At 43.0% G+C, this 13,172-nt stretch overlaps 1 protein-coding gene across 4 annotated transcripts in view; it reads left to right on the forward strand.

Moving 5' to 3' along the window:
* The window catches only part of dyrk1b (dual-specificity tyrosine-(Y)-phosphorylation regulated kinase 1B), a 50,418-nt gene that overhangs the window by 34,209 nt on the left and 3,037 nt on the right, over nt 1–13,172 (forward strand). For all 4 annotated transcript variants that reach the window (XM_018680759.2, XM_018680758.2, XM_018680761.2 and 1 more), the window contains exons 2-11: nt 2,579–2,745; nt 4,916–5,035; nt 5,971–6,159; nt 7,427–7,574; nt 8,922–9,071; nt 9,694–9,830; nt 10,573–10,719; nt 11,044–11,184; nt 11,677–11,797; nt 12,477–12,659. In XM_018680759.2, the coding sequence (XP_018536275.1) occupies nt 2,677–2,745; nt 4,916–5,035; nt 5,971–6,159; nt 7,427–7,574; nt 8,922–9,071; nt 9,694–9,830; nt 10,573–10,719; nt 11,044–11,184; nt 11,677–11,797; nt 12,477–12,659 (1,405 nt within the window). In that variant the 5' untranslated portion in view covers nt 2,579–2,676. The remainder of the gene's footprint in view (nt 1–2,578; nt 2,746–4,915; nt 5,036–5,970; nt 6,160–7,426; nt 7,575–8,921; nt 9,072–9,693; nt 9,831–10,572; nt 10,720–11,043; nt 11,185–11,676; nt 11,798–12,476; nt 12,660–13,172) is intronic.

Here is a 13,172-nt window from a genome sequence, read left to right on the forward strand (position 1 = left end):
CAAGACCCAGTGTAGCCTGCTTTAGCTGCTCTGACCTGCATGATTGTGAGCCTGCTTGGTATCAGGGCCAGTCCTGTATACAGGGCCAGACTCCTCAACCAGGCTGATGCCTAGTACTAACCTGACGGGCTCACTACCTGTGGTCGTACAAGAGAACAGAGAGAAAACACATTTTAAAGTCTAGCCATGGTGAGCTCTCGGCTCTTTAGCAGCTTGTAATTGAACCTCTGTGGTTTGAAGTTTTTTGTTCTTACTTTCATCTAATTGAATTGAGAAGCTTCACTGTTTTCTGGTGTGCTCTCCTCCCACTCCTGTTACTACTGCAGTACAAACTCTATTTCCTGCTACTGCTGCAGCTGCTTCACAATAAAAGCTCTAGATATACATTTCCATGTGCATATACATGTCTCACATTATGCTAGCATAGCAGTCAGGGAAGTGACAGTGATACAGATGTCAACAATGATTCATTTGCATGTGCACATTTTGAGGGTTTCTTCAATATGGATGTGTGTGTAAGAGGTAAGAGGAGACAGAGTGATATTTTATATTTCACCTTTGTTTGGTGATGGGTTTCATATGTGGAAAACTGCGAGCTCATGTAGAGGTGTTGCTACGTTTCCAGTAGTGTTTGTTGAGAGTCCAGCTGTTCTTTGACAAACTTCAGGAGCAGTGATGTTTGTTTGGAGAACAGCAGCTTCCTCTGTGGTGTCCTGTCCTGGACACCATGCTCCATGCTCCATGTGTGTATCTGGTCGACTGATGAACAGAGATGTTAACCAGCGGCAGTGATTCCTTTTGGGCCTTTAGCTGTTTCATCGACTGGAGTCCAACTTTACCATCCCCTGACTTGAGGCACCTTCTGTTGAAGTCATTAGCCGAGGGGTTCAGATATTCTCCATACTTCTTTGAACTATGTTATGAATGATTTGTGTGTTATTATTTCAAATGGATTGTGTTTGTTCGTTATCTTTAACTTAGGTGAAAATTTGACCACATGTTAATTTACACACACATGCAGGTAATTCTAAAGGGTTCACTAACTTTTTCTTGCTGCATTATATTATTATACATCAGCCTCATCAGTCTGTGCTATCAGAATAATTCAACCAATCAGATGTTAACTATTTGACAGCAGGTTTATACACCTGCTTATTATTGTCTTTCACTCAGCTGAAAGACCAGCTGATAATGTACACTGATTGCTTATTCCAGTTCCTTGCTCTGATTGGCTGTAGAAAATGTGTATTTTACAGGTGTGTGGATTTATACCCACTTCCTACAGAGTAATCCAGGAATGCTGGACATCTGTGTTTGGTTTTGGATCTGCAGGATGAGACTGACAGATTTATTAACTCAACAGTTGGTCATCAGACTGACTGATCAGATTTTTGACCTCCACGTTTTTTCTTATCTTCCCAAAGCAAAACAGCACAGGCTGACATGACCTGCGAAAAGCCAAACTTTCTTTGTGCCTTTTTATAATCAAATGAGAAAGTTATATGACAATACTGACTGATCAGATTCATAGTGGCATGAAAACAGTTTGCTGGGCACAGAGTTCATGTTGGTAGCCAGGCTGTTGGTTGATGCCTTTGTGGTGTGTTCAGGCTCCGCTCAGTGGCCTCCTACAGCTGTTCCTCATGTTCTGCTACTTGCTCTGATGCTGTTCACTGATGGTGGAGACAGAAATGTAAGACAGCATCACTTCAGACTGAGCTCTGAGATCATACATGAGGTGGACTGTTTATGGTAGTGATGGGTTTATCGTGAATAGTCTCAGCGTGGACAGGGCCTCCAACAACTTTCACACGTTTTCCAAAGAGTAGACAACAGACTTAGATTATTCCCTGATGGTCTGAGTGTTAAGTGAGCTGCAGTCCAATCAGAGGGGATGCTGCCTAAAAGAGATATGCTTAGTGCTCTGAGATTTGTGCACTACAAGAGAAGCTGCCTTGTGTAGTTCCCCACTGTAACAGAAACTGTTACTTGTAGAAACTTGGTGAGCTGATCTCTGTGAACAGCTCATGTCAATAAATCCTTCATCTGCTCGTGTTTGTCTTCGATCTGTAGGTGAACACTTGAGGATCAATCCGGGAACATTTTATGACCGATCTGCTGATTGGTGAATTTAACTGATTCATCATTCCAGAGTAGACAGTGAAGTTGTATTGTATTTGTGTGAATGTTATCTACTAACCAGTACTTCAGCCTGACATTGTTAGCTACTGTAAGGTTATCACAGATATGTCAGTGCTGTGTCAGTGGTATACATGTTTACTGATCAGTAACAGGGAATGTCAGGGGTGTTTGAGGTCATTTAGAAACAGAGTCTCCATGACACAGGTTGTCTCCCAGACAGCACTGACCAGTTGATGTTTACTGGACGTCCTGCTCAAGACCTCTACAGTTGGATCTGTGTAGTGTAAACAGTATGGCCAATATGGAAATCAGTAATCAATGACTGTGGTGTGATGATGTGGTTTCTGATCAGTTGTGTTGCAAAACCAGAAGTGAGGCAGAGGAATGGATTAAACAGTTGGAGTGTCTCTCTCTGATCATCTCTCTCTCTCCTCAGGTGTAAGCAGCTCAGGATGTCCGCCCACCTCCTCCTCCTCCTCCTCCTCCTCCTCCTCCTCCTCCACTGCCCAGGGCTTCTCCCTCGCTGAGCCAGCCATGACAAGCCAGCACACACATACACACCCCACCTTCAGCTCCATCCACTCCATGGCCGAGCAGCAGCAGGTAACACACACACACACACACACACACACACACACACACACACACACAGGAACTGATATACATATATATAGTTCACCTGTTGATTGTCAAAGAAGTCTTGTCTGAGAAAAGTACACTCAAACATTACTGAGTAACAACAAGACAAAAGTGAAATTCCTCTGCTGCTTCCTAACCCGCAAGTATAAATCTAGCTGAGGTTGATACATAGCAGTAAAGACACACCCACTGTGAACTTTCTTTTTGTCCTCGTGCAGCTGTCCACTCTCCACCTGGTGTGACTTCATCACACAGCTAAACCAAGCAGGCTGTAGGTCAAAACAGAGGAAAAGATTAGCAATATGACACAACTAATATAGCAATCTTTGCTGACTAGTATCGTACGGGTTGTTTGTTGTCTTAGACCAGATAATCAGACGTGGAAGCTGATCTTGCTGATCTTGCTCCTCTTCATTGATGCATCAGTTCTCTGCTGTATGAGTTAGTGAACTCACTGTAAAATCAGCCTCTGTGTCATGTCCCGCTCTGTCGTTTGTGTGGTTGCCTTGGCCACTCGATGAGCCACGGCAGCATGTTGAAAAAGTTGAACCATCATGAATGTAGCAACAAAGGGCTGCGTAAGTTAATAACCGTGGCAGTCTCCCTACCGCTCTTTGCTGCTGTCGCTGACCCCGGCCACAGCTGAGATGTTTACATTGAGAACATGGAGGCAGTGGCAGTGACAACCTCTGGCTGTGTGACAACATCCTTACACATACACACAGGTGCACATATGCACACAGACATGTCTTACCCTTCTGCTATATGCCAGCAGGGTGGAAATGTACTTTACTTTATGAATCAGGACTGTACACCCTGTAGGAAAGTGCAGCACAGTAATTGCTCAGTCAGGAATAGGGTTAGGGTTAGGGTTATACATTCCCCCTCCAACTGGGATACTGACAGAGGTTGCATGGAGCGCTTCGAGGGGCACCTGAAGCCGACTGTCCTGCAGCCTGGACACAGGGGACAGCTGGAGCAGCCTCAGTGTTGGAGCCCATTTCACAAACAGAGGTCTCATCAGTGCTAAGGAATGGCTGTGGATTTGTTCTCAGATGCAGAGGTGATAAGGCAGAGGTGTGTCTTATCTATTGAGGAATTGCACCTCTGCCTGAGAAAGCTCAGGCCATAGTCCAGAGAAGTAGCAACTCAGATCCAAGAAAAACAGGACCAGTTCTCCTCTAGCGGCAGATCTACAGAACTTTGTATCCTCTCAAACATACTTCACAGGTCATGGGAATTTGCTAATCCCGTTAACATGTGATCTATGGATGTAGAAAAGGCTGCGTTTCCTCAGGTGTTCTGTGGGAGCAAGAGCTGTGTTCAAGTTCTTTGGGTTGAGTCAAGAGTAGCATTTGACTCCAACAAGGTTGCATGTTGTTGCCTCCTTTGTTTGTGGTGCACTGCATAGGCTGTGGACACAGGGGCTGTGTACCACAAACACAAACAGCCCGTCTGCTGTTTGTGAGTGTCCTGCATCTGAGGCAGCAGATGCAGGACAATCACTGCATCAAAGAATGAAGGGGCTGCTGCTCCTTCACGCTGAGCGTAACTTACTTGAGCAAGGAATATCAGTCTTTGTGTCTGCTCAGTGAAGTTGGCCATCAACAGCTGATGACACAAGTCGGCATCTTCACTAGGGCCCTGGATGGATTGGACTTTTTTTTCCCTTTGCTTTTGTCCTGAAACCCTCCTCCATGTCTTTTAGTGTAAACCTCTAAAACATGGAGCACATGAATGTCAAGCAGCAGATTAAAATGAGAGCTCTGATACAGCCTCTCTCCTCAAATAGCCAAACTATTAAAAAGGGACAATACGCTAAAGAAATGCTTTGAGACATTACCACAGTTCTGACTTATGCTCTTCTTTCCTATTGTTGATAATGAACCAGTCAAAATAGGTTTTTGTGGAAAGTTTTGATGTAACAGACGATTGCTGCCTTAATAAAGAGAAAAATGTGTTTAAGTTCTATTATTAGTAGAATCAGTATCAGTAATATCATCCTGATGTATCAACATTTCACTGTGTTTGCAGCACTATTTATAAGTTGTAAACCTGCACCTTCCTGTTCCTGGATTCTCATGTGCTAACTCAGACCTGAGTCCTGTGTATGAAGTGTTGCTGTTGTTTGTAGGTGCTGTCTGATATGACCATACTCCAGCGGAGGATCCCCCCTAGTTTCAGAGACCCTGCCAGCGCCCCACTGAGGAAACTCTCTGTTGACCTCATCAAAACTTATAAGCACATCAATGAGGTATGACACATGAGACACACACAGCTTTATATGTGTTTTTTATTGAACTTTTCTTGTTTTAATGACTTTTTCAGGTTATCAAAGCATTTGCTTGTGTTCTGCGTCAAGCGTAATGTTTGATGTCCTTGAGACAAAGCATTGTTAGTGGGACGACCACCAAATTCTCCACAGTACCTGAGCTTGTCTTCCTGAGAGAATGGAGTTTGGCTCTGCTCTGTCCACTGAACTATACTGAACTCTCCAACACAAATGTCTGTTTCCCCACCTCAGTTGGCCCTAGGCAGAACACTGTTGTTGGCTGGGAAAGCTTAGCTTGGCTTAAAGGGAAAATGTATCCTGTAACAGAGAGGTCTTTATGATTATTTTGGACAGTAAAGTTACCACCCTCATTAACTGGCTCCTTCTGAGTAAGTTTGAGTATAAACATTAGCTGAATTAATAACAACAGGAGACATATTTTGGAATTGGTCTATTGATGTTATGTGAATACTGTCTTATGTCTATCACCTATATTTTATTAAGTGAATACAAGATTGCATTAGTGAAATAAACATGATTAATATATTTGATTTTGTTCAAAAACACACCAAAGTAACTGAGCTGTAACAAAGTCAGAGATAATGAGAGAAATGATGTGTGTTGATGTTGAGCCCTGCTCTGTGTGGGCTGACCACTGAGAGATTTGTTCTGACACTAACAGCTGTACTGATCACAACATCTTCGAGTGTCTGAAGGCTCAGCTGAGGGAGTTTAAGAAAGTAAGAGCTACTTAGATTTAAATTAAAATCCAGCTCTCTGTACAGCGTGGATGACTTGTACTGTTAGAACAAAGTAATGAAATAATGACAGTTAGTGGTATACAGATGATTTGGGTTTGTTTCTTTAGATGAGTGATGAAGCACAGCTGGGAACCTAAGCTGTGTTTTCATCCACAGGTGTACTATACTAAGAAGAAGCGGCGGGCCCAGCAGGTCCCCCCAGAGGACAGCAGCACCAAGAAGGAGAGAAAAGTCTACAACGACGGCTACGATGACGACAACTACGACTATATTGTGAAAAATGGAGAGAAGTGGCTGGACCGCTATGAGATAGACTCACTGATCGGGAAGGGCTCCTTTGGACAGGTGAGGCCAACAAAGGAAGCTTCCGTATGAAAACTGCTGGAACATCATAATCACCAGCTGACTGACAACACTGAAGGATCAAGAACCAAAGAGTTTCTCTTCAGACAGGACATGCTCTTGTCAAAAAAATGTCTGGATTGATCATCAGACAAAGCAAAGAGTGTTTGCTTAAAGCTTAAGTCTGTGTAAAGCAAATTCAGAGATTTGTCAGTTTCATTCTCAGGATTTTATGGGCAGGTCTGAGACGGTGGCTCGACAACACACTGGAGCCACCACTCAGCATAACCCTGCCCCTTACACTGTATAGCAGCACTGCATTAGCATCAGTGCTACTCCTGCTCAGCTACAAGTTATTACAGCGTTTGCTACCTAGCTATGAAACCCATGCCGCATCTTTCCTGGATGTCAGAGTTTGCAGAACAGCTTGGTCGTCGCCTTATTTAAATTTTTAAAGGCATTAAGAGGAGGTGGATTAATGTAGTGAAGAGCCACAGTGATGGAGAGCTGAGGAACACCACCAACATGGGGCTGAATAGACCGTCTCCCTCCCCATCCTTCACCCTTCAGCACTGTGGACATGTCATCAGCAGACATGTCCACAGCGTCTCAGAGAGCTCCTTATTTTTTCATGATTTTGAAACCTAATTTGATATATTTTTATATTTTTTAACCATTGAAATTTAGCTGAGTGGTTAACAGCACATTTCTCTGTGGTGTGATTAACTCAGAACACCATTAGTATTGCTGCTTTACACTGACTGTGTGTGAATTTCCACTATTTTCTTTTCCTTTTATAGGAACAGTTCAGTATTTTGGGAAATGAATTAATTTGCATTGTAGTGAGTCAGGGTGTTGTTAGCCTAGCTTGGCATAAAGACTGGGAAAGTTCAAAATGACTCCCACTGACATCTTTAAAGCTTTCCGGTCAACATGTTGTGTCTCCTGTGTTTAAACTGTACATAAAGAGCAATATAAAAAATGACAGTTTGTGGTTTTTGTGAGAATCACATGCTGGAACTGTTGAGTGATTTTTCTGGGTTTAGGGTATACTGTATTTTGGGGATGTCACAGTAACTTTAATAAGAGCAGAAGCTGCTCTTACAGAGACTCACTCAGCACATGTTGTAGTTGAACCATCTTTCTGACAGCCTGGTTCATTCAGTCTAGGCTTCAACTCATTCCTTGTCAAATGAAGAAAATGAAGAACAATACGTGTATGTTTCTATCATGGTGTATGACAGTAAAGTGTGTTGATGTCTGTCTACAGGTGGTGAAGGCCTACGACCACCATGAGCAGGAATGGGTTGCCATTAAGATCATTAAGAACAAAAAGGCATTTCTAAACCAGGCACAGATTGAACTACGCCTGCTGGAGCTCATGAACAAGCATGACACTGAGATGAAATATTACATAGGTAAGATGGACAACACTCACACTCACATTACAGTGAGGGGGTCAGATATAACACAACCTCAGACATAGCTCTGTTTATACTACACTTGCTGTGTTCGCACACAGGTTTGTTGGATGTATTAAATCTGGATCTCATGTATTCACAGGGTCAGATCTCCCTGGACGTTAGCTGCAGGACATGCAGCATCTGTGAAGTGTTTCTATAAATGTGTCAATCCACTTGACTCTAACAGAATATCACTGACATCAACACAACATGTTTTTTTTAATGTTTTAAGTCAGTTGTTTTCCCTCCTGAACTTTAAACCCACAGGCACACTTTCACATCACGCTCACCTCTTTCTTTATTTGACAGTATTAACAGTAATACAAACCTGCAAACTCTGCCTGTCCACAAATACATTTAAAACGGTCAAGAATCTAAACAATAACACCAAAAGCTTATTTTCATGATGTTCCTCGACAGAAAGGCAGAAGACTCGTGGTGTGTCTACACAGAGAGCATTACAGTCAGTCCAACTCAGGTGTCTACACAGGTCTTATTTTCCAGCATTTTACACATGTAACTACAATGACTGTGTGTTGGACTTTGAGTGCTGGTTGACCTGCAACTCAGTACTATGCCTGAACAGCTCCTGTGTGGACAGTGATGGACTGAAGCTGCTCACACCTTCTGTGTAGACACAGTGTAAGATGACAGATCGTCAAGACAGGAAGTGCAGTAATGTTTATCACTGTCAGATTCATTATGGACATGTAACACTCCAGTCAGGAGAGAAAAGAAAACAGGACAACAAGGCAGATGTTTATTTTTGGAAGCTCATTAAACTAGTACACAAAACAAAATGTGAAAGTTCATCCTTGGTGTTGACAACAAATCTTAGTTCAAGGACCACTCACTAGTTTTTTCCAGGGTTTTCAGCCTCATCTCATCTCTCGTCTTCATCAGCAGTGAAATGTGCTCAAAACCATCTCCAACTGAATAAACTTCATCCACTGATGAAGACCATGAGATGCTACTGAAAGCTCCAGTTTTGCTCTGACAAAATAAAATAGCTGAAGTTTGCTTTAGAACTCTGAATAAAAATGAATTATCATAGAACACTTTTAATGACTCTGTATCTCACCTTTTTATATGGAATTTGAAAACGTGATCGGCCTCAATTTGGGAGTTTAAGTGTCACTTATGGTGCATCTGAAAGACTTAAAGTGTGAGACAAATTAACAGGAGATGATTTTAATGTTGTCCAGTACTCTCTCTGAGTGTCTGTGTTAACCTCCCTCCTTGTCTCCTGTCTGTCTGTCTGTGTGTGTGTGTCTGTCTGTCTGTCGATCTGTTCCTGTGCAGTCCACCTGAAGCGTCACTTTATGTTTAGGAACCATCTCTGTTTGGTGTTTGAGCTGTTGAGCTACAACCTGTACGATCTGCTGAGAAACACCAACTTCAGAGGAGTCTCCCTCAACCTCACCAGGAAATTTGCACAGCAGCTCTGTACAGGTGGGTGCATGGAAACACCAACATTTCACACAGGTGATATTTAGCTTGCTGTGGAGGTTTGCCCCCAAGTGGCCAAAAGAAAAACTGCTCAGTGCAATTTTAATACATCACCAAATCAGGATGGAAAAATATAGTAGGTCAGATGGCATTCACTGTGGCTCAGGAGGTAGAGCAGTCGCCCACCAATCGGAAGGTCGGTGGTTCGATTCCTGGCACCTCCAGTCCGCATGCCGAAGTATCCTTGGGCAAGATACTGAACCCCAAGTTGCCTCCGATGTTTGTCATCAGTGTGTGAATGTGTGTGTCTGTGTCTGTGCTAGAAAGCACTATTGTATAGAGGTGCTGTATGAATGAGACTAGAAAAGCGCTATATAAGTACAGTCCATTTACTAAGACAAAGAATGTCAGGATGATGGTAGATGACAAGAAATGCAGGTTTATTACTGCTGGAATGTCAAGAGACATTTAATATGTACGTCATCTTTAAATAGGTTATGTGTATGATTTGTCACCCACTGATACCAAACCTGGTTATCAGTCACAGTCAAAGTCTACAGCAACTGTAACCAATGCACAAGGTGGTCCTGAGGAGCAAAATAAGAGTCGTGTTTTTTGTGCACAGCGTTATTATTCCTGGCCACTCCAGAGCTGTCAATCATCCACTGCGACCTGAAACCAGAGAACATCCTGCTGTGTAATCCCAAGAGATCTGCCATCAAGATAGTCGACTTTGGATCCTCCTGCCAGCTGGGACAGAGGGTGAGCAGAAAACACACACAAACCCTCACACACTGCCTGCCAATGTACAGGCATCCCTTTATATAAACTAGGTGATTGAATGATCAATCAGCGTATCATAGATATTTGTTAGTGGAGTTGTATTCACCAACTCTTTACCCAAATGTGTTTGTAGGAAGTGCTGCTCTCCTTACAGGCAGCAACAGATAGTAAGCGCATAGTAACACTGCTGCATGGCTCCTCACAGTGGTCAGCTACTGAAACAGCAGGCAACACACCGACACGAGTGTCATTTCACTTCATCTTGTCTGTAAATGACATGTGCAACAACATGCAACATTTGCGCCACTGCAGACAGAAAATAAATGAAATGTAATTGACCTCTTGTTTATACCTGTCACAATTAGTCAATCTACAGAACATTAATCAGGAACTACAGATCACTGATTAAATGTTAATCAAAACATCAGTCATAATAAATTGCTAATTATTTAATTAATTGTCATTTTAAGCAAACACACTAAACATTTGCTGACTCCAACTTCTCAGATGTAAGAATTTGATGCTTTTTTTCATTGTACATGATGGTAAACTGAATACAAAACTGACTTGACTGTTAATAAGACAAAACCAGACAATTTTATAGACCCGACAAATAATGGATGGGTTAACTGATAAGAATCGTTAGTTGCCTTCCTAGTCTTCTGCATAAGTTAGTGTTGAGTCTCTAAATCCTCCCCCTTTGCTGTGGTCCTCCTCTCAGATCTATCAGTACATCCAGAGCAGGTTTTACCGCTCTCCTGAGGTTTTGTTGGGAATGCCGTATGACCTGGCCATCGACATGTGGTCTCTGGGATGCATCCTGGTGGAGATGCACACAGGAGAACCTCTCTTCAGTGGCTCCAATGAGGTAAAAGCAATACCACCTTAAACATGTTTGTGATGCAGGTTTGTCCAGTATTATCCATGTTAACATTTGATTCAGGATGTTTTAGGCTAAATAGTCAGAAGGTTTGTAGATGTGTATGAGCACAGACAGGAACTCTGTGTCTTCTCCAGTCTCAGCTGCATGATATATATGGCATACACTGTATTCTAGCAGTGCTGTAGATTGTATGTTTGTGGTATGTTACCACCTTAATCCACATCTATGTACACAACACAGACTGAGTGCGTGTGTGTGTGTATGCGTGTGTGTGTGTGTGTGTGTGTGTGTGTGTGTGTGTGTGTGTAGGTTGACCAGATGAATAAGATTGTGGAGGTTCTGGGGGTCCCACCCAGCCACATGCTAGATGCAGCTCCTAAAGCCAGGAAGTATTTTGACAAGCTGTCAGATGGTCTGTGGACAGTGAAGAAGAACAAGGACATCAAGAAGGTATTTGATTTCACATGTTTCATTAGAGAGTTAACATTCACCTTTTGATTTGTGTCTTCCTGGTGGTGACATAAATGCAGTATGGTATGTCCAGTTAACATGGAGGCCACAGCAGTAAACAAAATACAGCCTTTATTTCAATAGAGAATGACTGAAGTCACTGTGGACTGGGTCAAAGTTGTAAGTTCTGCAAATTGTGGACAGCATTTTTCACTGGGAACTGTTTTCCCTTGAAGGAAAAAAACATCAATGCATTATCAGGACAATGTTAGTTCACTTCCTTTACGTTGGCAGTGGGTAAAGTCTCAGTGTGCAATAGTTTTTAAAACCTTAACACTGTTAAACACAAAAAAAAACAATGTGCACGTGGTGTTTGGAAGAGAATGGCTGTGTTAGAGCAGTAGGTCCTTGACTACTGCTTGAACCTGTTAGTGGGAGTTAATGGAGGATGTTGCACTCATTTCTGTATTGAAATATTTGTGTGTTCTCCAGGAGTATAAACCCCCAGCCACGCGGCGTCTCCATGAGATTTTGGGTGTAGAGACTGGGGGCCCGGGGGGCAGGAGGGCAGGGGAGCCAGGACACGCCCCCTGTGACTACCTGAAGTTTAAAGGTAAATCAACACTTTGTAAGGACCTAGACACTGTATTGGTTGATCAAAATTGATTGGATGTTATTTCTATTTCCAAGATGTATTAACGTTGATATGAATACAGCCAGTATGGCAGTGATCAATGAAGTTTCCTCAACATCTGGAGTTTAACAACAGAACTTGCTGTGTTACAGAGAGTCCATCAGCCTCTGTTGAGGTGTTTGCAGTGGGAACAAAAATAAATCATCCTGTCCAACCTTTCCCCTCAGTTATTCTCCTAAAATACTGTAAATGTACAAATAAGACTTGTGTTCTAATGTCTCACATGGTGAACTCATTATAAAGTACATTTGCACACAGAGTCTCTTCAGAGGAGTCATAGAAACAGCACACATCTCTGTGAGCTGAACAGTAAAAGCAGAGGTATGTAAGGGAGACAGGGAAAGCTACACCTCACATAGACAGTAAGTGTCCAGCAGGTGTAACTGTTAGCTACTGTTGCACTGTGAGTGACAGCAGGAGCAGCTCAACACGATGAAGCACACATCTGAAGAAGAAGTTTCTAGGTGTACGTGGTCAACAGTAGCCAAATCGTGGGGGGTCCAGACTCTTCCTCCAGCAGTGTGGTAGCTGGCTATCTGTGACTTTGTGGCTACTACAGAACATCATTGTCATCATGGCCCTGTTTGTCCTCTTCCAGACCTGATCCTGCGTATGCTGGACTATGACCCTAAAAGCCGTATCACGCCATTCTACGCCCTGCAGCACAATTTCTTCAAGAAGACGACAGATGAAGGAACTAACACCAGTTCATCTACATCCACCTCTCCTGCCATGGACCACTCCCATTCAACCTCCACTACTAGCTCCGTTTCTAGCTCTGGTAAAATACACAGCACCTGCTCCACACTCCAGCTCTCCTTTAACTGCTCCAGGACAATGATTCGTCCTCAAAAAGAATGAGTTGTCCTGGATTTTTTTCATTTACCTCATTGAGGACCCTGAAATGAGTTTCCCAGGTGCCATGAAAAGAAAAGACAGAGGGGAATGTGTGTCCTTCAGGTGTCAGTAACAGCTGCAGCAGGTGTTGTCCAGTCAAACAGCTGAGAGGTGAAGGTGGTGCTAGAACCTGAGGAGCTCAGTTTCCTTCTGCTGACCACTAAAAACCAGTAGCTCACAATGTAGCCAGGTCTCATCAGGGATCAGAGGCTTCTTTTCCACCTGGGAAGGGCCGGGCAGTCTGGTCACTCCTGAGGTCATTTATGTTGTGTTTATGGTGTCTGTGATAAAAGACAAAATAAGTCTGTGAATTCAGAAGACAAAGCAAGCAGACTTCCTCCCTCATATAGTGATGTCATATGTTATGTTATGTTTGTGGTTAGCACTGACTCCTCAC

The sequence above is a fragment of the Lates calcarifer genome, linkage group LG15 (genome assembly GCF_001640805.2).
Source record: "Lates calcarifer isolate ASB-BC8 linkage group LG15, TLL_Latcal_v3, whole genome shotgun sequence".
Lineage (NCBI taxonomy): Eukaryota > Metazoa > Chordata > Actinopteri > Centropomidae > Lates > Lates calcarifer.